Genomic DNA, 25,173 nt, shown 5'->3' with positions numbered 1-25,173 from the left:
CCAATACTCACTTGGCCACACAAGCCATTAGACCAAAACCATAGCACCCGATCTGCAAGGGAAGATGATGAGTGAGTTCTCGAAACCATAGACAATATGCACGAGCAGTTTCTCAAAAATTGCCCCAATTAGTTATAGATACGAAATCAAATTTGTATGTATGTATTATGCCCGCTTTTCTATAACGGAGACTGAAGCACTTTGCTTTCATATCGGATATGTTTGTATATAGGGGTTAGCTCCCTAACCAAGCAGAATTAAAAGGCTATTTATCACGCTACCAAGCCCAGATAGATCACAGGTCCATGTGAAGTCCCTTTGCCAATTCGCGTTGGCCAAATGTGCAATTAAATATTCAGCTTTTATAATTATTAACTAATTGCAAGTCATGTCAGAGCGCAATTTGACGCGATTCATGTAGACCAGTGCTGCTCGCATTCTATGCAAACAAGTGCAGATGGAGCACAGTGAAGCATGTAACATGTAAGCCGAGTAGGGGATTAGCAATAACTAATATATAATAAATAACCCTAAGCCTATTAATATTGTATTTATGCATGTAATGACCCATTAATATGTTCACTTAATAAATTATTTTGTGTAAATTAACTCGAGTTTTGTGCAATTGGGATTTACTTTTGGTTCGAAATTAAAATAGCATAATGGGTTAAGAGATCATGGGTTAAAACAGCAGTCGTAGTTTTGAAATGTTTACCATTTTTTATTTGATTTTTGATTTTACACTTTTTTTGTAAGCTTGACAATTTGCGATCCGCTTCTGTTACACCATCGTTTACACGTTTCCTCATTTAAATCGTTTAAACTATTTTAAATATATAATTTTTGTTTCTTTATATTTACAATGCGCGTTAAAAAACTATCGCTTCGCAACGCATAAATCATTAAATGTGTATATATCTATTTTGTTGTAATTTTCAAGTGTTTCCTTGTATTAATAAAGGCATAAATAACTATTCGTCGATTTCCGTTCTTATTTATTTACACAAAGTCGAAAAATCAAAATATCTTAGATATAGACAAGGAGAGAGAGTAGAAAGTTCGATTTCTGGAGGGTCAGGGGAAGAGAGTGGTGTAAGCTGAGCATAAAACTGTGTTTTTCGCAGGCTGAGCCCAAAAGATTGTGTTTCTTGTTTTTTGCGTGTTTGGGTTTTGTGTGGTGTGTTGTTTGTTGTGTGAGGGTGGGTCTGTGTGTGTGTGCAAACTCTTTGTGTTCTAGTCTTTTTAAAATGCCTATAAAAAATATGATTTCTTGTGTTCCTCATCTCAATTTTACGCGCTACGAAACTAATGTGACTTGGAAATAATTTTCTTGGCACTAAATGAAGCAAACAATAACTTTAAACCGAAAACTACCGATGTAAATATTTTGATTATAAGGTAAATTTGTTAAAGTACATTATTTTTATTTGAAATAAAAATTTTGAAAATCCTAGCTGTGTCTGTGTCTCGGTGTGGTTGCATTTGAAGGGATAAATCCCGCTTTCAAATTTGATAAGATTATTTCATTATGCGGACATTAGAACATTTGTTTTCACTTTCTTTTTGAATATATATTCCGCACTTGGTTAACTTTAAATCAGTTAAGTATATAACTTTCACGTTACTGTTTTTGTTGCTGGCTGATGTCGTTTTTTGAGGCTACTCTATTGTGTGTGTTGTGTGTTGGCCCTGAGGCTTATTTTTCATTTTTCGGGTATTGGTTGTTGGTTTGGATGCGGTTCCTACATAGAGTACAAGATTTAGCCTAGATACACACTCCATTTATGTATATAAGTAGTTATATGTTAGTCCCAACTGTCGTACACTACTCGGAAATGGGAAAATCATCGGCATCGGCATCGACATCGCCATCGCCATCGTCCTTGCCCTCCAGCGAACGATACTCGTCCGAGTCCTCGCTTATGGCCGCCGTGCCAATGGACATGGGCAGCATGGAGGCTGTGCTGATGATAGGCTCCGCACTGATGCTGGCCAGGATGCTAGCACTTGTAGAGGGTGTTGCAGTTAATACTGCTGGGGGATTGGGGGGCACATAGATGGTGATGGTTTCCGGTTCCGGTTCCGGATTCTCCGATTGGATTGTTTGATTTGGACTTGTTTCAGCCACAGGCGCTGCACTCTCCGCCTCAGCTGGCTTTTCAAGTTCCTGTCGCTGTTGGTGCGGTTGTTGTGTTAGGGGTTGTGTTATTATATCAGCAGAGGCCAACAGTAGATCCAATTTAAGTTTACTTGATGCCGTTGGCTGCTCTGTTATCACAGACTGTGCTTGAGTTGCTGCCGTCGGTGCAGTTGATGTCGGACCTCCTGCCACCGCTGCAGCAGTTGTAATTGGTGTTGCAGATGATGCTGCTGTCGATGTGGCTGTTGCAACAGCAGCTGTTACTGCCGGCACTGAGCCACCAGCAGCATGCAACTCATCCTCCTCGCTGACGCTTATGTAGCGACAACGCTCGCTAAGCAGCGAAGCCGACTCGTCATCCTCCTCATTTACGCTCGTAATGCTCACCGTGCGCTGCTTGAAGCTCTGATAGACGCTAGTGCTGCTACTGGGAGCATCGATGACATCTCTGGGCGAAGCCACGACTGCGGCAGTGGATGAGCTGGCTAAAAAGGGAGATCGTAAGTTAGTTGCTTGCAGTTACTTCATAGCTTGCCATGAGCGTCATGGTAAATCTTGGAATGAACAGACACTTTAAATTATTCAATTTCCCACTAAACTATCAATCAATGGATAAGCCAAACATCCAGCCTTGCTATCTCAACATTTACTAAAATAATAGAAAATTGAAACAGGTAGTAAAAGAAATTGATCTGAACTGCGTGTTAAAAAAACGTAATAAGATACGATGACCTCACATTTAAGTTCTATACGCTTTTAAATGATTCAAAGTGTTCCGAGTTCATAAAGATACACCAGCCTTAATTCTTACTTACACTCTAAACGCTCACGCCGCGAAGCGTTTCGAGAGGGCAAAGGGGCCAGCTTGATGCGATAGAACTTGGAGCCCCTACTGACGCGATATCGATTGTCGTCCTGTAAAGAAGCCACACGTTTGAGTACTTGTGCTAGATATATATTTCATTATGCACACACCTTTCGCGCCTGGCAGTATTCCTTGTCGATGACCCGACCAATGGCGTAGTAGGGCAGAGGGATCTGGTTGAGATCCACAGCTGCCTGCGAGGGATCCAATGACGGTGTGGGTGAGGTCGGAGCTGTCAACTGGAGGCTAGCCAAACTGTCGGCATGGACAAAGTACAAGGTGAGCGAGTCCTGGACGACCATAAATTGCGCGTGGCGCATGCTCCAAACGACGAAGACGAGATCGCCTCGAGCACATCCTTCCAAGGCAATAGATCGGTGACTGGAACTTACGCCAGACTTCGATCGGGTCAAGGGGCCACCAACATTCAGATCGTAGGCAGAGCTATGGATGGAAAAAGTTATTGTTAGCATTCGATAAACCGGAAAGGAAATACATATTAATCAAGAGAGAATGCTATAGTCGAGTATAGTGGGTGTGGGAAAAAGTTCCTTGGCAAATCGATAGAAATTTACAAGACTAATAAAATTATGAAACTTTATGAAAATGTATTAAAATTATGACACATTTTTCAAAAGAGTGGCCGTAACAGTTGTGCGGTTTGTGCAACAAATCTAGAATCTGTATGCTGAATCTCAACTTTCTAGTTTTATAGTTCCTGCGATCTCGACATTCATACGGACAGACGGACATGGCTTTTACTCTACGAGTAACGGGTATAATTAAGAAACTCAGATTCACAATAAGTGGGCTCTACCAAAATTTCCACACTCATAATTGCCAAGGGATGAAGCCTGAAGTAGAGCTCCTGTTCTTACCTTCTCATGGCGGCCACACTGGACTCCATCTCTTGGCGCCGACTCTTCTCCTGACTGAGCTCCTCTTCCAGCCGGCACTTGTCCTTGTTAAGATAGTCGATCTTCTCCTTGAGCCAGCTGTTGCCATCCTCGTTGGTGATCATCTCCAGTCGGGTCTTCAGCTGGTACGTCTCTTGGGTGAGAATCTTATTCTGCTCCCGCAGCTGATCTAGCTGCCGTTCCTTGTCGGCCAACATGTCCTTTAATATGCCCACGTTGGCCATCACAGATTCAGAGTTCAGGGGCAGGAGACGTGATTGCCATAGCGATCGTTCCGAATCAACGGCTTCGCTAATGGCACGCTCCCTTTGGGCCAGCAGCTCCTGGCGCTGCTGGGCCAGCAGATGGTCGATATCCACACCAGCGTTGGCGCTGACCACGCTAGCACTGCTTGTCGGTCGCTCTATTTTCTCAAGGCTGCTGTCCGATGGCGAGCGCTCCATAGAGGTCATCAGTTTAAACCGGCAACGAAGGGACTCCAGCTCCGTTTTGTGCTCGTGGATCAGCTGCTCCCGCGCCTGGGCCACAGCAGCCTGCTTCTCCTGCTCCGCCAGTTGCAGTTTCAAGCGCATCTCATCCAGCTTTTCTTGCGATTTATGCTCGCGTTCCTCACACATCATTTTCAGCACATTGCATTTATCTCGCAGAAGATGCAACTCGGACTGGAGTTCATCCTGGTAGTTGGCGACGTCACTGCGAAAGACGCCCACATTGGCACGAGCTTCGGCGAGGCACGCTCGGGCCAACTTGGACATATTTTCCATGTCGCTACGCATCTTCTGAAAACTGCCTGCATTCTCTTCGGTCAGGGTGCCAGCACTTAGCATCAGCAGATCCTCGGTAGCAGTACTCTGTGCCACTTGCTCCACCAAACTGGTCGAGGTTGATGTCGCAACACACTTGGAGGTGGTGCTGAGCTTCTCGAATTCTGTTTCCGTATCGGTTTCGCAGTCAGAGGCAGCTGCCTGCGCCTGGAGCTCGGCCAAACGTGGAGCCATTAGTGGGGTATCCCTTTCCTGCTCTTGGTCGTGCTCCACATTCTTATCCGACCGCAGGGCGAAAAAGTCTATCACAGGCTTCATGTCGGGCAACTGCAGCTGTCCGGCCAGTTCTGGCAACTGCGAGGAGAGCAGCTCCATGTCCGATCGGCTCAATGAAGGGAGACGTGTGTCAAAGCTCAAGGGGTGCTCATTTGCAAAAGCTGGGGGCATGTCACCCATGCCAGGAAACAGAATATTGAGAAAATGGCCTTCGAAGCTCGCATTGAACTCCCTCCGCCGGCGCAACTCCTCGCTGTGAATGCGATCGAAGTCCGCAGAAAGACGAGTGGCCCACTGCCGGAACTCATCCGAAAAGATCTTCCGACGCACCACCTCCGCCACGGCCGAAACATAAGTGCTCGGCGCCCGGTGGATCTGCTCGATTATGCAAATGTGGCGTTCGGCACGCCGCAAGCAGCGATGATTAAACAGCAATCTGTTGTCGAACTCACTCATCCCATTCTCAATCCACACGATCCGTCGCAGACGCGTGTGCAGATTCCAGCCCAGCTCGTCCTTGGAGTTGGCTATGCAGCGGCAGTACTCGCGTATCTTAGTGTGATTATCCAGCATTACCTGTAGCTGGGAGCGATGCGAGAGGCAAAGATCCGGGAGGACGGAGTTGTCGCGCAAATTCTGCGCACGCGCCTCATTCTGCTGGAGGGCTAGTGCCTGCTCCTTTTGCTCCTGCACCATCTTCTTGATACGGAACTTAAACTCCTCCAGCTTGCAGAGACGATCGCCGAGGCCCTTGATCTCCTTAACATCGGCCTGGTTGGCCATCTTAATGATCTGATTGACTTCCTCTTTCAGCTTCTCGTAAATTTCCACACTGAAGACGTCCAGTCCCTGGATGCACTCATCTGACATGAGCTGCAGAGCCCTGTGGTTACCCTTGGAACTGATCCACTGCAGCAGGTTCAAGTTTGGGCGACGGGCAAGCGAACTGCTGCTCGTCAAGGTCTGAACACCGCGCTCCGGCTGCTCACCAGATTCCGTTTCCACCTCGTCGCCCATTTTGAGCTTCTTATTGGGGGAGTCTGCTTGCGAGGATTCAGTGAGAGTCTGCTGCTGCGGCGCTGGCTGTTGCTGGGCAGTAAACACGTCGTCGTTATCCAACAGTTCGTCAAAGCCATGGAAATCGGCCTCGGCAAGAGACATTAGATCCGGGAGTATGGGAATCCTGCCCAGCTGCTTGAGATCATCGGGAAAGTTGCGCAGCAGCTCCAGAAAGCTCTCTCGTTTCTGGAGATGCCGGTCAAAGAAGGAGCAGAAATTCTGGAAGCGGTCGCAAAACTCGTTCGTCAGATCCTCCATATTGGCCACCACAGCCGACCAGCCCTGCTGCTGAAGGTGTTGCTCGTGAACCAGTCGCTCGCACTGATCCTCCTCCTTTCTGGCCAACTCTCGCATGTGTTGGGCCAGCTGTGCCCGCTGACGCACTGTCTCCAGGGCCGGAGGTAACCGGTGACTTTCCTCTACCTGACGACGGAGCTCGTTGTCGGCGTCCGAGTTGTATATCGTGGGCGGTAGGCGCTCGTCCCCCGTTAGAAACATATAGATGGGATTGGTGTCGGTGCCAGCTGAGTAGCACGACACTTGGGTGGAGTGCGTTAGCATTTCGCCTCCGCTCACTAGCAGAACAATATTGGCGGCTGGGATGTTGTGCAGCTTCTGGATCGTCTCCTTTAGATGCTCCACTGGCTGCAGTGCAACGTTCATGTCAAAACTTAGCATGCGGCCAACGTCCACGTGGAACACGTACAGCATCATGGAGCCGTTGGTGTTTCACTGTCTCCTCGTCTTGACTACCGCTCTCTGGCGGGGATACTCCCGCTCCTCCCTCTCCCACGCCCGCTTCTCCTCCCTCTATTCCTGGTCCTGTCGTCTCTCGAATGGTTTGGCAGTGCTTCAGACGATATAATGGTATTCCCTCATCGGTACGTGTGCTTGTACTTATGGTTCTCTTATACTCGTGTTGTTAGTGTTTAGCTGCAAGACAAAAGGAACAACGAATACGGATGAGTAAAGACAGTCTTATCTGTGATTCGCATTTAACTTATTAAGTTACACTGTTTGATTACTATGCAGTAAACCTATTTTTGTTTTTGTTTAAATGCAGCACAAAGAAGTAACAAACATTATGACATTTTAGCGTTACGAATTTTCAAATGCATTTTATATTTAGCACCAAACAATAACGTGAGAGCAATTTTAATATATTTGTCAAAAAAGTTTTCGTTTTCGCCGTTTGAACACTAAAACCCAACCACACTCTGCCGCTAACAACAATTGGATCCACTAGGAATCCACCGCAGAGGCAGAGATTAGCCTAGCTACTTTGAAGCCATTGATTGGATCACTTGTGCTGCCCAACAGCTGTTAGACAGACTGTCGCTGTTGCTTTTTGCTCTCTTTGTGTCGTCAGAGGGGCAAGTGGAGAGTAGGCGCGCGGTGGGGGCGGTTCAAATGTTAATGACTAACTGGGCCATTTCCGAGTCGCAATAAAAAATAGCAGGCCGAGCATGTGCACAGACGCTTATTCAATTTTATTTTTATAATTTTGTTTACAGTTTAGCCTCGCAGACGGCTTTTGGCGATAAGGCGCATAACAGGGAAATCGGAAAAGCGGAAAGAGCATGGCTCCACACTCGGCACACGCGCACTTACTCTCCCCCACACTATTTATTTATTTGCGAGCCGTAAACAGCAGCAACCAGAACAACAACAGCGTAAAACGTGTTATCAACGCACCTTGATTTGAACACGTCTAGACTTGCGGGTGGTTCGAAAACAAATGATCATCGCAGAGAGCGCACGACTAAAGACGGAGAACATTTGAGCGGTCGAGAGAGCGCCGCACGTGTGTGACGATGATTTAGCTATTTTGTAGCTAGATCTTCCCAACTAAAATAAGGGTAGTTGCATCAAGTAAATTTAGTTGAACTAAACAAAAGCAGAGCCACCAGTTCAGCTCCTCGTGGAAATCACAAATAAACCATATATAACTAATTTTTAATTTCGAGAAACTTCTTGTACCTACTTTTAGTTTCAATTATAATTAGTCATAACTTGTAAACGATGTGTGGCATCACTGTTTCTTAGAGAGGACAGAGAATAAAAGATCGATGCGCATGTGTCAATGCCAGCGCCGACGTGGACTGCGACGCCGACGCACCAGCGTTTACCTGACCCCGCAGTCCTTTTTTTACCTAAGCCAATTTCACCATTCCGTCAAACCAAACTTCTAAATTTCCAAGACGCGGGTTATTGCGGATGGTTTTCTCAAAATTGTCCACAGTTTGCGAACACGTGTAACGGCTCGCCACTTTTATAGCTGATGAAATACCAGGAACGATTAGCTCAGGATCATCTGTAATGCCAAGGTAAAATTTCCAGGTACACTTAAGCAAATTAATGAAATACTTAGCCGTTGGAATGGACAGACAGAGAGCACTAATCAACCGAATGGTGATTACCAATGGCATGCCCCAATGCAATTATCGCGGACCCTTCAACCCAAATCATGATAACGAGCAAGCCCCGAACTGATAAAATCTTATCAGAGGGGTGGTGAGCTGTATCTGTGTTACACTTTTGGGGGTATGTATCGAAATATGTGTGATAACCGGGGGAACTCCAAAAATGTGATTGCCTGGATAGCTCGGAACCAGATGTTGTCTTGATTTTCCGGTTTTAAAGCATTGGACACAATATTCAAGTTATACAGACAGTTTGGATTGTGTTTATGGTACACATATGTGCGTATATTGCTAAGTATTCTACCACATAATTCAAAAATTGTCTATTATCGAAGACTTTAAAGATAACACCTGTTGGGTGTCAAAACGAATTTAGATACATATCTATTACACTTTTTGCCTACTTGAGATATAAAGTTCATATGTGGTTGATGGACTCCACAAACAGGGTATCGAAACTAGCGTATCCTTGATTAGGGTGTGAGTCTAGGTGACGTCACGGAGCCGAATAGCGGATTTGTAGGCGAAGAGGGAGAAGAGGACGGCAGCCAGAAACCCTGAACCAAGCCGAGTGAACTGAAACTGAACTCCTCTGCCGCTGCAAGCTGATTACAGCGCAGTCAGAGTTTATCAGCTCTCCCTTCTTTTGTTTTGTCGTTGTGGGGGGCAGAAAAAAGCACTTTCTCGCAGGGAGAACGATAGAGAGAGCGGCAGGCTGGCGGTTGGTTATGCATGTGTGTGTGTGAGTGTCTAACTGCAATTAATAGTATGTGTCCCCTGCACTTAATTATTATGTACATATACATCATCTTAAAGGGGTATAAACTGCGTATGACTCACGCAAAAACTCCAACTGCATTAAACAAGTTAAGCCAAGAAAAAAAAAGAGAAAAACAAAGAGCAGCAGACCATTAAAACGCAACCGAAAAATAGGTTGTTGAGTAGTGGAGTAAACATGATCAGCTGATCGCATGCATCTTATCGATATTCGATAATTCGAGCCGAGCTGCAACTCATTCTACAGTTCCCTTTCCCCGCTCCATCCGCTTCTTTCCTTCTCGCTCGCTCACTCAGCTGTTGTTTTGCTTTATTCCCTCTTCTTTTGCACTTATTCGGGTGCAGTGCAGTTAACAGGAAAAAGCTCTCGAATGACGAACAAATGCATACAGACACCGAGTTATTCTTGTAAAATATGTAAATTATGGCAATTAATTGCAATTTGGCTCAAACGGACGCACACAACAACCAAAGCGTGAGGGTTGCTGACGTTCTTAAAAGACAATAAAGAAAATGGCAGCAGGTGTATGTAGTTGCACTTGGTGTAAAGGGGAAGGGGCAAGGGGTGGAAAGAGAAGACGGGTGGCATTTCTGCAGTGAAAGGGGCGTCGTCGGATGCCCTCGCCTTGGTGTGCATAAAACTATAACTAACGGTTAATTAAACCATACCCTACTCACACTCACCTTATATTCTTTAATCAATTTCCACAATGGTGCTCCAGTGTGACTGTGTTGCGTGTGTGTGAGTGTACGTGTGTGAAGTGTTATTGTTGCCTGGTTGTGTGCGCGGTGTGTTCGTGTGTTTTGGTTTTAATCAATTGTAAACGGGCACGAACACACAGGCTCTGCAAATTATTTTACATCAGCTGTGGCTGTATCTGTATCCAAATGTGTTTATGTGATTGTTTTTATTTGCAACAGCAACAACAACATTTGTATCTCTTCCTCTTTATTTTTGCTCGTCTGCTGCTTCCTCTCTTTCAACGCCACTGTGTTGTTTTATTCCCTTCCTCGCCTTCCACACTCTTCCTTTTTATTTTGTATGGCTCTGCTTCTTCTTTTTCTTCTTTTGGCTGCGTATTACTTATTACTTTAAAAACTATTTTCGTTGCGTATCAAATGTGCAAAAAGCATTAACTCGACTCTTCTTAGTCCCAATGTCTATCAATATGTTCGAGCAAGGAAATATTTTCCAAATAATTTATGTTGTTTTCGTTTCTCTCATTTCCTTCTGTTCTCTTTCGCTGTTGCCCTCCCTTTCTTAATCTATTTCTTTGTCTATCACAATTGCGTTGTTGTTGCTACTTCTGCTGCTGTTGGTGTTGTTGTTGTTAGTGCTTGCTTATGCTTTCTGTTTGCTGCTGCTTGTTGTTGTTGGCAGTTTTACTTTTCGCGTCAGTTTTTTGCCATTTACACGATGCGGGCACGGGAGCCTTTTAGGTATTTGGAGTCACACAATTTCACTCGCGCATTTTGTTGCTTTGCTTAGATTTCTAATTAAATTAAATGGTATAAAAATTAAATAACGCACTTCGTTCTCACTTTTTTTGTCTTTGCTTATGCCTCGCGATGTGAGAATGACAACAGATTTTCATGTTGATATCGATAACAGAGCTGGTTGAAACGATACGCAATAGCTGCCAACTTGGTTTTAAATGCCCGGCCTCCCGAGCGACGTATTAATTCAATGACTTAACAAATTTCCAAATTATTTTTCTGAACAATATTTAAATTAAATTTAAATATTTCAGCCTAATATTGTAGTCTCCAATTACTATTTTTGGCTTTAGAAGTATATTTAGTGTTTATATCCCCGCATTAACATTTACACTATTTTGTTTAGCCCTTGAGAATACCCTCAACTGTCAAGAGAAACCTGTTTTTGATCCATCCCTATTTGTTTCGTAAATCAAACCTATCGACAGTCGGCCGTCTCTAGTGAAAAGTGCAAATAAAATAACCCAATAGATTTATTCTTTTTAGCAAAAAGCGCAGCATCCGCACATTAAAAGTCACAGCATTTATTATACTTAAGTAGCATTAGCAGCGTTCAAAAGTTAAGGTGGCCCAAGTCCCTATAACAAACCAATACGGGCGCCCATCAAAACGAGGGTCCTAACCCCCTCCCCACACTCTTCATGACACATTCACACTCACACCCACACTCATGAAACACTCATCTCAGCAAGGGACACGGGTGGCATTTTCCTTTTGCATTATCCTGGGCGTTTCTTGGGATGACTCCTTAGGTTATAGCTCTAGGCTTAGGGGTCTTACTTGGTAATAGACACACAAATATTACTTTCTGTATTTTGACTCATTACATTGCACTGTTTCGAATCGAAAAACCGAAAAAAACACCTTTTCAAAATGACCCACATCCAGACTATAGAAAATGTGGCAGACTGCATTCCTTTTTACTTGCCGCACAGCTTGTACCTCAAGCCGCTGGCCAAAATGCAAATCTCCGTGTCGCTGCCGACAATCAAGTCCGGCAAATCCGTATCTAACCTGGAGATAATGGACAAACTGGGCGCCGAGCTTAAGCCGGACAAGTTTCTCCTGCTCAAAGTAAGTTTATACCAAACGATTTTTACACAAGAATAATATTTATTTAATGTAAACAAAATATTTAGAAATGTAAGTATCCATACTTATGTATGTACATCGCATCCACATCATATAATTTTAATCGAATTTCCATCATCTGTCCGACCAGGTCTCCAAAAGCACTGTAAACACCATCCGATTGGAAGCTGAGCTGGACGAGCGAAAACGCCTTAGGGCGGCCATCCAACGTTTAGACGGCATTTCGCTACGCATCTCCGGCTTTAGTGAGTCCTTCCGAGTGCGTTGTGCAGAGTCTAAGGATGACTTTCCAACGCGACACGACTGGGACTCATACTTCCGGGATGCCAAAAACATGGATGAAATGAAGGCCGGCGAACGGCCGGACACCATTCACATCAGCCATCTGCCCATACGTTGGTTCTGTCCGCGGCACTCGGAGCATGAGGAGCACGTCAAGCCCAGCGAGAACATCTTTAAGCGAATCTTTGAAAAGTTCGGACGCGTCCGGGTGGTGGACATACCTATCTGTGATCCGTACCGAAAGAGCATGCAGGCGGACATTAACGGCATGCGGACGTTTAGCTTCGAGCAGGATGTTCTATTCGAAGGGTAAGTTTCGAATAAGATACGAATATTTGGTTCGTGTAGCTAACACTTTTTTGTACAGATATGTTCAGTTCGAGGAGTACTCCAGCTTCGTCCGAGCCATGGACGAGTTCAGGGGCAATAAGTTGGTCCGAAAGTTTGTGGACAAGACTCAAGCCATCAACATTTGTGTGAGCTTCGACAAACAGAAGCATCTCAGCGACTCGCACATACAGCGCCGAGAACGGATGCGGAAAAAGTGCATCGCGAAAGCCCAGGCCGAGGACGAGGAGCGGGAAAAACTAAAAAAGCAGCAGGAAGAGGAATTGGATCGCGAAAGGTTTGATAACTTTTTAGGCCGGAAACCGAAAACAGTAACCAAATGGCAATGCCTCTGTCAGGTCGCCTTAAGTCTTAATTTTTATTTAAACTCAAGCAAGTTGATTACCATTGATCTATATTAGAATTAGAAATTGAAATATGTCGCGTTTAGTCTGGCTGCCTTTCTACTGTTTTCATATCTAGCCCTTTTACATCTACCTATTTTTGCTTCTCACCTGGCGGCCGCTGGTCGAGGCAGCCTTAAGCCAACCGTTCTCTGTATCTTCTAGACGAACAGTTAACAAATATTTATTATGCATAACAAATATATAAAAAGAAAAACAAAACCCGCAAAATTGCAACAAAAATTACAGGCAAAAGCAAGAAGAGTTAAAAAAAGCGGAAGCGGAAAAGCAGCGTGAACGCGAAGAAAGGCGCAAAGAAAAGCACATGAAAAAGATCCAGGAGCGCGGCCAAGTGGAGATCTCGCAAAAGATTCGCATCGAGGAGCGCAAGCTGATGATAGCGCAGCGCAAGCTGGAGAGCATACGAACTCTGGAAAAACTATTTGAGCGGATACAGGTGGGCGAAAGTTAAGAACTACAAGTCAATGTGGTATTTCAAATCAAAAGTTAAAGGACATATCGAAAAATAACATATGTTTTAAAAAGTACAAGAGTTATAATAATAATTATTTATATTTGTTTCTTTAATACAGCTGAAACAAAGGGACAAAAACCGGCGAGCCAAACAAGATGATGACAAGGATATCCAACGTGGTCGTCTGGTCGAAAAGTACAAGGCTGCCACTGAGAAACTTGTTTGTGATCAGCGTAAAATCGTACAGGAAATTAAAAGCAATACTCCTCTTCTGGGCCTGCTGAAGAGTAAGAGCAAGAAGAGCGCTGCGCCCGCAGACGCCAGCAGCGAAGACGAAGCGGCGAGCAGTAAGCGGCATAAACTGGGCAACGGCGTAACAGAATCTGCGGCACCAGGCGACGTCAACTCTGCTCTGAACCCTTTGAATGCGGTGGCCGCAATGGCCGCTGGCGCTGTTCCGGGACCAGGAGTTTACAACGCTAAGGTTGCCAGCGAATGGATGCAGTCTCTTTCGATGTTCGGATACGGCCTGCCAGGAGTATTTCCCGGAGCGCTTTATCGGCCACCTGCCCCTTTTCCAGTCTCAAGCAATTATCGTGGCTTTGCTCCGCGACCTCGCGGTCGTGGAAGAGGTCGTGGCATCGGTATAAGAGGCAGTCGCTCCGGATATGACTCGTATTACAACTCGAAACACGATCGCTACGACGACGAGAACGAGAATGGCTACTACCACAAGTCTTCGCGGGGGAGGTACGAATCCAGCATAAAGTTTGTGCTGCACTTAAGTGAAATGCTTCTTTTTTCCACTTTGTGAATTTCAGAAATAGGTCGCGTTCCTCATCTTCGTATTCAAGGAGTCGAAGCCGCTCCCGGGGACGCCGGTAAGTAATGCGTAACGCTTATGACTATAGAGTACTATTAAAAATATAGAATTGTTTGTCGTTCCAGGCGCTCGAAGTCACGCAGTCGCTCCCACTACCGAAAGTCATCTTACTCATCGAGATCCAGGTATGATTTGAAAAAGCACTTTCCCAGTTCCGTTTTTTACTCAATTCATTTATGGCGCAGCCACAGCAGATCCTCCCGCAGCCGCAGCAAAACGCCAGCACAGCGCAAGAATCGAAAGCTGGCGTCCACGCGCCGATCTCGTTCTAGCAGTTATTCCCGATCACGATCACGCTCGCACACCCGCAGGCAATCTAGCTCCCGCCGGGATCACCGGAGCCGTCATCGCAGCAGTCGCAGTAACAGCAGAAGCCGCAGCCATACGCCGAAAGAAGTCATCCTGGAGGCCGACAAACTGGTGGCTTCTGCCGAGAAAATACAGCGCACCATCGAACAGCACACCAAGGATCGAATGCGCGAGGAGGAGCGTGAGATCAAGGAGAAGTTCAGACACCCACGTACCAACAGCCACAGCAGCAACCACATGGACGCCGAGCCGCAAGGGGAGGCCAGCGAAAGACGTGGCAGCATCAGTAGCCGCAGCAGTCGTCGCAACTCACTGGCTGCCTGAAACATAGTCACTAGTTTCGTTGTTAGTAGGAGTTCCATTAATAAATATATCAAAGTTGTTCTCCTACTACACTTGTCTTGTGTATTTCCAGTTTTATTAAAGTTAAGTTAGCGAATTTGTGCACGCAAAGTATATCATAATCTACTAAAACATCAAATTGTAATTATCGAAATTAATTAAAAGAACTGCCAACACAGTACCTAAAATGCTAACTTTTATCTTCAACCTAAATGGTTCGAATGTCAGAATAAAATGTTGAATCTTGATTATTCCTAGAGAAACCAATATCCATGTAAGTAAAATTCCAGACACTCCATTGTAAGAAACTTGGAAAAAACTCGCAAAATGACACACAACACGTATAATATATTACAAACCGAATTTCTTTTCGTTTCTTAAGCAATATAAATTGATTTCAGCATTACAAAGCAAAAGATGCAAAGGAGATTGACAGGAAATAGAGTTGGTGGGATAGCGATTAGTAACGTCTGTTGTTGTTGCGACCGCGATTTCGGCCGCCGCCACCGCCTCCTCCTCCACCACCGCCGTTGCCAGAACCGGAGTTGTTGTTGCCACGCCGGCGACGTTGGCCACCGCGTTCTCGATCGTTGAAACTTTCCGCGCCATTGTTGCTGAAGCCATTGGATCCATTGCCATTGCCACCAGGATTGCCGTTGTTCGACCAGGGTGCATTGGAAGCCCAGGGATTGGGCCTGCCCCCGGATTGGTCTCTCTCCCGTTCACGACCGCGCTCCCGCTCCCAGTCGCGATCTCCTTCACGTTCGCGCTCCCGATCCCTTTGCTCCAGCGGCGGTTCGTCCACAAACTCCGTGTTGGGTTGCTGTGCTTTCGCCGCGACCAGTGACTGCAGGAAGGGCTTTTTACATTGCATCAGTTCTCGAACGCACACCAACTGGGCGTTATGCTGACGTGGTTCGAAGCGGGACTTCTTGGTGGGCGGGGAGACCATCTCCCCACGTGCCTCCACTGTGGGAGATACGGATCTGGACCTATCCTTCACTGGGACTACATCGTTGAGCTCCTCCAGCTTGCCAGCGTCGATGTACTTGTTGAGGAACTCGGCTCCCTGACGAATAGCCGCCATCAGGCGAGAGTCCGGGTGAACGCGAATGAACCGGTTGTACACGAGAACGCCGACAATGGTCTGTGGATCGAGGCCGTTGAGCATGCCGCTGGCCAAGATGCCCTCTATTGTGTTCTCGCTGATTTGCTGGTGGTTCAGTCCGCTGGTGGTGTCCTTGGCCTCCCGGGCGGCCAGCTCCTCGTGAATGCTGAGCACGCTGGGATCGTCCGCTCGCCGGGGTCCTGCCCAGTTCACCTGGAAGTTGCGGGGAATGGGCTTGCTGTAGGGAACCTTTTTCTCCCGATCGCGGTCATTTATTGCTTTGTTTGGATCCAAATCCAAGCCAGGAATAAAGCCTTTGTCGGCAGTTAAACTTTCAGTAAACTCCACCCGGTCCTCGGGTCCCATTCCGGGTATAATTGCATCATCTGTTGGGAAGAGAGGGTATATGAAAACATTGGTTTTGTTGGGCAAAATAAAAGGGATAACAGACCGTATTCACACTCATCCAGAGCAGCCAGGCTGGCGGGCAATGTGTTCAGATTGTATTTGTCTCTCATCAGATCTCCCGGTCTGTTCCTCGTCCAGAATTTGATCGTATGATCATTGGAGCCGGAGCACAGAATATGGCCCAGTGGATGCCAGGCCAGAGTCCAAACGATGCTGTCGTGTGCCGTCTCCACACAGCCAATCTCCTTGTCGGTACTGCAAGCGAGGATTGCCATTAATCCAGTTAACTTGTAAGCAGTAAACAGAGAGCTAAGACCCACCCAACATTCCAAAACAAAATGGATCCATCGGAGCCGCCGGAGCAGAAGAGGCCCTCGTGTATGGGATGCCAGGATACGGAGCTGGCCTCCTTCTTGTGACCACGGAAGACCTGAACCTCCTCCCGCAGGTTGCGAATGTCGAAGAGCTTGAGTAGATGATCTCTGGATGCGGTGACCAGCCAGTTGCCATTGTCGTTCCACTTCAAATCCATCACTGTAGATTTGTGGGCGTGTCTATGATAATTGAAAAAATGTGAGTATGTGCCATGATGTGAATTGTTCTAAAAACGAAGACTCACAGAGTAGCCAGGGCAATGCCGCTCTTGGGATCCCAAATCTTGATGGGTTGCTGGTTGTCCTTGCTACCGCTGACGATCATTCCCTTTTGTGGATGCCAGTGCACGCACTTGACGTCAGCTCCGTGGCCTTTTTGAGGTACATAGTTAGACTTCTGTATCGGGACCACCCCCTACTAAATCTCACCTCGTAGCACTCGCTCCTCCTGGCACCGCATGAAGTCCCATATCCTCAGGGTTCCGTCGTCGCTGCCGCTGACGAACTTGCTGTCCGTGGGACTGAAACTGCGTTGGTGGATTGCATTGGAGAACGTTAGAACGTAACAAAACACGGGTTAAATGATGATAATGAGTGTGGGCGGAGTTAGTTTGATGAATTGATTGATTAAACTTCAAATCCAGGATCACGTTTTACTTGTCTAGGAACGCTAAATACGCGAAGCTCACAATAATATAATACAATATAAACTCTTTTCAGTGCGTAAAACATTTGACTTCGAAAAATCGATCTAGAATCATCATTTCATTTTAAGTGACACGAAACCATATAATATAAAATTCTTGTTTAAATATGCTTTTACAATTTATTTTTGACTTACAGATATCGCATAAATAAAACCTTGGTAAGATTCAGTGGATGTGAAATAATTTAGCTTATTAAAAGTTACCAAAGAAAGATTTTCTTCAAAAAAAGTAAATTGTTACCAGCACAACTCTATATAATTTGTATTTATATAATGTAATGTGGCCGATTTGCTTGATCGGTGGTCCTTACGCCAGGATTATTCGGCAGTCTTGAGAAAGAAAACACTCAAACCCCCGATTTTTCGAACAATCAGTGCAACACAATGCATTTTATTTATTGTTGATTTTGTGGCCGCGGAAATAAAATTGTGCAATGGTTTCTTTTGTTCTCAGTCAGATGGTTTTATTGTTAGCTTTTCTCAATATTGCATTTGCATCATTTCACTTTCAGTCATTTTATTTCTTTTCATTTTTTATTGATATATCACAGAAGAGTTTCGGTACTTACAACATATTTGAGTCATTTTGTTCTAGTGGAGTCGAGGTTAAAACTTAGGTAGCCCATAAGGCGAAGCTTGTATCTATATGGCATGTTGCTATATTGACGGTTTTATTGATATGTATTCGCAACAGCAATGAAAGTAACCGATCCACTAAGTTGATTAGGCAACAAAAAACACCCAGCGACCCAAACTAAAGGAACTATGTGAGCAACGCGAATCTGGTTTTGGTTTTGCCTTGGTCGGCTGGCGTCATCGGCTACAAAATGGTAAATACATTCGACAATTACAATTATATACCTTATTCCCCTAATCGCCTCCTTGTGCGCCTGGTACATCTTCACGTTGTTCATGTTGGACTGCCAGTACTTAACATAGCCGCCATGGTCGCCGGTCACCATCCAGCTGTCGTTGTGCGACCACACCATCGTCCGCACAGAAATGTCGTGGGCCTGTTGGGCAACATAAGATTAGAGGTGATCCCACGGGATCTGCTGACGGAAACCCACCTGCAGAATGGTCTCGAAATTGAAGGTTAGTCCGTTCCATAGCGTAAACTCGCCCGAACTGGCCCCGGTTACCAAACGTCTGCCCTCTGGCGTCCAGGCCAGTGTGAAAATCGGACATCGCATCTTATTGGTGGCCGTCTTCACGAACCTTGTGGTCACCGCGTTCGAAGGATTGTCCAAGTAGGCGGAGGGCGGCAGCATGTGGGGCACATAAATGCTGTCCGGCTGCAAAGCCAAGCGGTCCCGATAGTCCCGCTGGTACAATCGGTTCTGCGAAAACAAAAATATATTTTTGAAATTTTAAAATGGGATATCGAGAACTTAAAATGGTAGCCTAGATAATGGGCATACCCCGTCTTAACCTATAAAATGTCTATAGAGATTGATCTTTTACATGTGTAGTTAGTAGTCTAGTTATGGTTTTTGAAATTAACTTTTTTAATGTGGGTGAATTGATCTTATTTTGATCTTTATAAGAATAAAGTCTCTGCTACTACAAATTAAAACTTCGCAGTCAAACTATCCATTCTATATGAACCTAAGGAATCACCTCCAGTGCCTTGATGATGGACGCATTGTAGTCAACTGTCTTCCGCATCACGCTTTTCCGCAGTCGCTTGCCGTCGAAGTCGTCCTGGGACATTCCAAAGGGTCGCTGGAAGCCGCCGGGCATGAAGGGTTTGAACTGGTTGTAGCCGTGCTTGTTGGACCCATGGTGCGGATGGTAATGCCGGTAGTGCTGGCCGCCCATGTTCGGCGGGGGCAGCGATGTAAAGTTGGTGGCTAGGGCCGAGGGCGCCGTGAGCAGCTGCGGTGGCGGTTGCGATAAGTCCATGTTGCGGCTGTTTTGTCCAATGCCTCTTTTTCCGCTTGGCTGCAAAAAATGTCTTCGCCCGCACACAAACACACACACACAGATGAAGGCGTAGTGGGTGTATCAGTTGGCCGTTATTATCCAAGCAAAGCTCTACTTACTCGTGTTTTCTACAGTGTTGGCATTGGCGCGGTGGTGGGTGTACTAATGCTTAGATTAAATAACTAAAAGATCTGCAAATCGCCGCGTTGCAAATAACTAGTAACTTTCCGAACGCGAATTTGAGGAATTCACGGCGAAACGCCGACACCAGCGTGTGCTTCGATTGCAATGTTATCGATATCTAACAGCAGTCAGGAGTTCAACCAATTTTATTTATCTTTACAATTTAATTGGCAGTTTCATGCCTGCTTATAAGTTTTCTTTTTAAAATTTCTAAGACCTGGTGACACTTTTGCTCAGCTTTTAATTTATTTTTCATAATATTATTTAAGAACTAAATATCCAAAATGTTGTTCTTATGATCTCGATATGTTTGAGAAGTCCCACCAGCGTGCCTTATCGATAGTAGCGTAGCAATAGTGTGCTGCCAGACAAGGGTATCCAACTAATTTGAACATAAAGTATAAATAATTTTATTATTTTCAATTTACTAACGATAAATGTACTAAGCCTCAGCTAGTTACACAGTCACAAATTTTAGGTTTTCTATATCAGCATTCAGCAAAAATAAAACTAATAATTTTCCATCAATATAAATAGCCGTTGGGAAAGTGAATGACCGTAATCGACGGAGGGATTCTCATGCTACGAATATTAATGCGGTCATTGTACTAAAAAAGCACTCACTAACTAATGTTAAAATTATAAGATACAACCCCGGAAATGTAATGAAATATTTAAAATATATATCGTTCTAACGTACTTAGGCATATATTAAAGTGCGATATAAATATATTCCTTGGTTACCTCGATACTTTATCAAACATCCCCTACTGGCAACTCTGCTCCGTTTTAATGGCGACCGGACCGACTTGCTGCCTACTACGTGTTTGACAGAGAAGATACTTTTGTAGCCGATTTTAGAGCGTTCCGAAAGTCACTCGAATTGCGTGGAGAGCGGATATTGTTGTCAAAACACTATTTATCGATCCGCACGCTGCTGCCTTACGCCTGTCGATTCTGTACCCCGTTTTCCACACCCGGACCTCTGGAGAAAAGTGTGTGTCTGTGTCGCAAAGTGCCTAAAATTTCGTTTTGCCCGTCGCTGGCTCGCGAAGTCAAATACCCATAATGGCCAGACTCACAAAGGTCTACAACACGGACGACGACGACTCCGGTTACGTTGGCCGCAGAAATTTGCCCCTGGTGGCTGGCGATAAGTTAATGGTAAGCATATATCCGCACCGATTTCCGCTATATGTACGGCCGTCCATCCAAAGAAAATGACTGCCAGCAGAGAACCCACGCACACAGACGCACATACAACAGAGACGTCCGCTGTGCGTGTGTGCGTGCACTTGGTCCAAAAACTTTCATAACACGGCGGATTGTTATGTGTAAGTGGCGGATGGTGACGAAGTGTGGGTTTGCTTTGGATTGGTGTGTATAAGTGCATTTATTAATTGAACTTGAGCTGCAATTATGATTCTGCACCAGCCACCACCCACCGAACTCTTCTTTCTCCGCCTCCCTGGCCACGGCCGCCTTGTTGCTGGAAAGTGCAACAACACGAACCTGTTTGTTTGCACATCACATGCACCCGTCGCCATCTCCAGAGGTGATGATCTCTCAGGCTCAGATTCTCTGGCCAACATCTCTAGTTAATAACATCGGTTGCACACCCGACCGCTATTGTTATCGATACGTTTGAAGGTGCATTTATGCCAGTGTCCAGAGCTCCGTTAGTTTTTCGAAAGAACAGCTGTTGTTTGTTTTGTATTGCATGTTTTCTCGGATTATTATATTTAACGCAAACAATTAAACGTTATATTAATACTGACGGTTATTTGACCGCAAATATCATTGGATCGATCCGAATTGTTTATTTACTTACAGCGTTGTATAAAAGTTCTTTATAATACTAATGTAAACATATCAGTTGTTCTTTGCTGGCTAGGGTATTCGAGCAAATAGATCAGATAGTCACGATACCATATATGTACTATAACCTCCCCTAATTGAATTCTCTACTTTATCCGCAGATGCTCATGGACCTGAACAGCAAAGGACTAGTGATCGACAGTCCGCTGATCCGTGGACGTGACCTGGAGGAGTTTTCACGCAAATTCAAACTGCTCACAGAGGCCGAGCGCCGGCAATCGCTGGAGATCGACAGTGCCAGTTTCATGGAAGTCCTCAATCAGTGCGTCCAGTGCGTCGGGTGTCGTAGACGCGTAGAGCGGTTGTTTCATCAACTAACCGAGACGGGACACCGAACACTCGATCCGCTGGAACTGCGCCCCACTGCCACCCTGGGCATTGTGGAGGAGAAGCTTAAGACCCCGCAGGCACTTGGAACGCTGCTCTACCGGCACCATGAGGTTCTTAATAACCTGCTGGACAACAAACTGCGGAACAAGACGCGCTGCGTTCTCCATTCGCTGGACGCCTTTCGTGCCAAACCCTTTTCGGAGACCTGGCGAGAGGTGTGGTCCGCCATGAAGAGTAACTGCCGCAACGAGTTAACCATCATCGAGACAAAGGAATTGCACGACGTACTGGAGAACTACCTGAAGAAGCACAAGTTTTGCTCTGGCTGCCGTACAAAGGTGAGATACAAGATATTTCAATTAAAAGCGTGATTTGATCCGAAGAGGATAATAATAATAATTCAATATGATAATAATTGAAGGTTGCAAATTCATGTATAATGTGCGTTATTTAAAACAAAGACTTGCACGCTTTTAGCTTTGAAAATTATAATGCAGTTTGTCATACAGTTTTGGGAGTTGATTACCAAGAGATCCTAAAAAATTGATTACGTTACAATATTACTAAGCAAACTTCTCATTTTTCTTGCAGATTGAGCGCGCCTACAAAATACTCATTGGTGAAATATCGTCCAAGGAGAAGGGCTATGCGGCCCAGTTGTACGCTCATATTCGGAAGTGCGTGCCCGACCAGCACATCCACGTGACGACAAACAAGATAGAGTTCCTGGACGCGCTGATCAAGCGGGCCGAGCCCGAGGTGAACGGTAGCTACTCAAAACTGCGCGAGCGCCACGCTAAGACGCTGGAGATTGCCCAGGAAGAGGTGCTGACCTGCGTGGGCATGATTATGTACGAACGGCTGCGTCGCATCTACGTCAGTCTGCGGGAGGAGGAGCGCGCATGCCAGGTGCTGGCCGCTGTGGGTGTCCACGCCCTTTGCCGCAGCTTTGACACGTTCGTGGAGCAGAAGCAGGGAATCAGCAATCTGGAGCTACTGTACCAGGAGATCAGCCGGGCGGAGAGGGCCAAGCAGATCAAGCGGGAGCAGAAGAAGCTCAAGAAGAAGAAGAAGAAGGACGAGAAGAAGAACTTGCTGCACAGGCAATGCGAGAATACCGAGGCCAACGAGTCCGACGAGGAGGAAGAGGAGTTGCGGAATGAGGAGCTAGACCTGGAGGAGGAGAGTCAGGTGCAGCATGAGGAACTAAGCGATCCAGGTGCGGACGATGGCATTGTTATAGAGGCACCTCACCCGGAGCCCGAACCCGAGCTAACGTCCAAGCCAACGAAATCGAAACCGAAGAAGCAATCGAAGAAAAAGAAGCAGAAGAAAGCGGCCTCCGCAAAGATGGGTAGCCAAAAGCAGATGCAGGCCACGGCTGGGGTCCAGCCGTTGGATGCTGATCACGATCAACTCGACGTGGCCAGTTGCATTTCGTCAAGCATCGCCAAAACGGTTGGTGATAAGTGCGAGGAGTGCCTGGCGTCCATGCCTAACTGCCCGTGCGAGCAGGATGTGCGCGATTCTGGATACGGCAGCGATCCCCATTCGCATGCCGGCTCTCGGACATCTAGCGCGATTTCATCACCAGAAGGCTCGGAAGTGTCCTGCTCGGATGGGCTGTGTAATCACGACGTCCACGACGAGGACTCAGACGACTTTCTCTTCTACAGTCACCAGTCGCAGTTGGATCACAAGTTTTCATTGTTGCAGATGTGGGTGAGTCGCAACATTGTCTCTAAAAAGATAGGAAGTGTTTAGATATGGTAAAAATAGAAAGAAACATCAAGAGCTTAGGGTCGGAATTAATTATCTGAAAATATTATGTTCAGAGTAGGCTTTGAAAAAGATTCGCCATATCGAAATGAAACTAATAAAACTTTATTAATTGCAGGACGACTTCGACGAATACGACGACAAAGACGAGGAGATCTATTACATTCCCCAGGAGGTGGTTACGGCCTTCAAGTGCCACCGGGAGCAAGTGCAGCGAAAGCGAGAGGAGCTCCGCGCAAAGCTGCGTGCCAACTTCGAGCGGCTGTGCGTACAGCACGGCGTTCAGACGCAGGTGCAGAAATCGAAGCGGGCGCCTTCTGCACTGGTTGGCCAATGAAACGCATTGAACCGTTGTAGTTATTCAGTCGAGCGTGGCGATTTTAAAAAATCCGCCCGCATGCATTCAAAGTACATATAATTTTTTGTTTTTGAAATAAATGAAGTATACAAGTTACAACTATCGGCGTTAAAATACTTAAATATCATTAGCAATTTCGGCAGTCCTCGTGGAAGGGTTCCAGAGTGCGCAGGTCCCGCCAGGTCGGAGGCAATCCGTTAACCACGAATTTTCCACAACGCTTGCAGGGCTCGAGGAACAGTTTGACGTGGCTGTTCAGCCAGGTTATATAGCTTTTCACTGCCAGATCGGGCAGCGTCGGCGAAAAGAAATGCAGCATTGCTGAGTGAGCGTGATCCTGGACTTTGCGGAACACCTCGTAACGTGACTCGGCCCACAGGTCGTCATGCTCCAGCGGCTCATCGAATCCCTTAACCGTAACCCACTCTATGAGCACTCCTTTGAAGACAATAGCCGCCTTCATCACGTTACTTATTGTCACGATGGTGACAGCGTTTGTGCCGAACGGACGGAAAATTCTGTACGAAGTATGCGGAGGGGTGTTGATCTCACTCAGGAGCTTATCTATGTGGCTAAGGATCAGAGGGACAAAGAAGTTAAGCCTTAAGTCAAGCTGCGCACTTCGGACTTACTCTGGATCATTGTTAAAGGACGAGAAAGGCAATCGCTGGCGCTTCTGGGAGCAGTAATTGTAGGAGCGCCTAAGTGTGTTCTGGTTGAGATTGTTGAAGGCCAGGAAACTGTGGTCGTGCACCTTGTCCATCCACTTGTAGCTGTTCACCAACTGAGGGTACAGCGCCTGTCGATCCTGCGAAGTTTCCTGCGCCAGGTAGGCGGTGTTCCCGAGGGAATAGGGTGTTGGTGGCACCGGCAGCCCATTGATCAGCTGCTCTACCTCACTGAAAGTGGCTTAATTAAAATGTATTCTCCATTGGAATAGGTCAACTGGTCACTAACCGCAATTGCGAGTTGATGGCTGCGAATCTCTCCTGGAAGTCATTTACAAACTTATTCCGGCTCTCCTCGACGCCCTCCCCATCGGTTCCATCGGCCAGGTGCTCGAAGCACAACCTTACGTTCGATCGCAGGTTTTTGACGGCAGTTAGAGTGGAATTTAACTTATCCATAACGATAATTCTCGATCCGGCAAAACGAATGTTTACGTTGTTTTCTTTGCGAATGCCAATAGAGATGGGAGATTGCCAATTACGAGCTAGTGATGAGTCAAAATTACTGTACGCATCGCATATACGATTGGGCATTCCTAAGAAATTAATAAATATATTACATT

General features: G+C 45.9%; 5 protein-coding genes across 9 annotated transcripts; 2 read left to right on the top strand and 3 right to left on the bottom strand.

Moving 5' to 3' along the window:
• Positions 1-1,087: 1,087 nt before the first annotated feature.
• LOC117145433 (RB1-inducible coiled-coil protein 1) lies at positions 1,088-10,800 on the bottom strand. 2 transcript variants are annotated; one of them, XM_033311080.1, is made up of 5 exons: positions 9,906-10,800; positions 3,884-6,954; positions 3,116-3,449; positions 2,956-3,055; positions 1,088-2,625 (listed from the first exon to the last, which is right to left on the bottom strand). In XM_033311080.1, the coding sequence occupies exons 2-5, from the start codon at positions 6,733-6,735 to the stop codon at positions 1,826-1,828; spliced, it is 4,086 nt and encodes a 1,361-aa protein (XP_033166971.1). In that variant the 5' UTR covers positions 6,736-6,954; positions 9,906-10,800; the 3' UTR covers positions 1,088-1,825. The 2 variants fall into 2 exon arrangements, with proteins under 2 accessions (XP_033166971.1, XP_033166972.1); XM_033311081.1 differs by lacking the exon at positions 9,906-10,800 and adding an exon at positions 7,717-7,796.
• A 328-nt stretch (positions 10,801-11,128) lies between these two features.
• On the top strand, positions 11,129-15,013 carry LOC117145435 (A-kinase anchor protein 17A). Of its 4 annotated transcripts, none has more exons than XM_033311084.1 (8): positions 11,131-11,792; positions 11,941-12,401; positions 12,460-12,717; positions 13,073-13,280; positions 13,417-14,048; positions 14,120-14,179; positions 14,247-14,306; positions 14,367-15,013. In XM_033311084.1, the coding sequence occupies exons 1-8, from the start codon at positions 11,592-11,594 to the stop codon at positions 14,812-14,814; spliced, it is 2,328 nt and encodes a 775-aa protein (XP_033166975.1). In that variant the 5' UTR covers positions 11,131-11,591; the 3' UTR covers positions 14,815-15,013. The 4 variants fall into 4 exon arrangements, with proteins under 4 accessions (XP_033166977.1, XP_033166978.1, XP_033166975.1 ...); XM_033311083.1 differs by having other exon boundaries at positions 14,229-14,306; XM_033311086.1 differs by lacking the exons at positions 13,417-14,048; positions 14,120-14,179; positions 14,247-14,306; positions 14,367-15,013 and having other exon boundaries at positions 11,129-11,792; positions 12,989-13,150.
• A 147-nt stretch (positions 15,014-15,160) lies between these two features.
• On the bottom strand, positions 15,161-19,644 carry LOC117145434 (pre-mRNA 3' end processing protein WDR33). The gene is made up of 9 exons (XM_033311082.1): positions 19,474-19,644; positions 19,049-19,385; positions 18,499-18,768; positions 18,290-18,441; positions 17,152-17,249; positions 16,968-17,094; positions 16,669-16,902; positions 16,392-16,603; positions 15,161-16,326 (listed from the first exon to the last, which is right to left on the bottom strand). The coding sequence occupies exons 2-9, from the start codon at positions 19,331-19,333 to the stop codon at positions 15,293-15,295; spliced, it is 2,412 nt and encodes an 803-aa protein (XP_033166973.1). The 5' UTR covers positions 19,334-19,385; positions 19,474-19,644; the 3' UTR covers positions 15,161-15,292.
• A 675-nt stretch (positions 19,645-20,319) lies between these two features.
• Positions 20,320-23,981, top strand: LOC117145437 (gametogenetin-binding protein 2-like). Its single transcript, XM_033311092.1, has 4 exons — positions 20,320-20,701; positions 21,517-22,083; positions 22,337-23,467; positions 23,643-23,981. Exons 1-4 carry the CDS (start codon positions 20,606-20,608, stop codon positions 23,859-23,861), a joined length of 2,013 nt encoding a protein of 670 aa, XP_033166983.1. The 5' UTR covers positions 20,320-20,605; the 3' UTR covers positions 23,862-23,981.
• LOC117145438 (mediator of RNA polymerase II transcription subunit 27) lies at positions 23,882-25,078 on the bottom strand. The gene is made up of 3 exons (XM_033311093.1): positions 24,840-25,078; positions 24,515-24,781; positions 23,882-24,454 (listed from the first exon to the last, which is right to left on the bottom strand). The coding sequence occupies exons 1-3, from the start codon at positions 25,007-25,009 to the stop codon at positions 24,010-24,012; spliced, it is 882 nt and encodes a 293-aa protein (XP_033166984.1). The 5' UTR covers positions 25,010-25,078; the 3' UTR covers positions 23,882-24,009.
• Between the last annotated feature and the right edge of the window lie 95 nt (positions 25,079-25,173).

The sequence above is a fragment of the Drosophila mauritiana genome, chromosome 3R, assembly GCF_004382145.1.
Source record: "Drosophila mauritiana strain mau12 chromosome 3R, ASM438214v1, whole genome shotgun sequence".
NCBI lineage: Eukaryota > Metazoa > Arthropoda > Insecta > Diptera > Drosophilidae > Drosophila > Drosophila mauritiana.
This window is presented reverse-complemented; position numbering and strand designations above follow the sequence as displayed.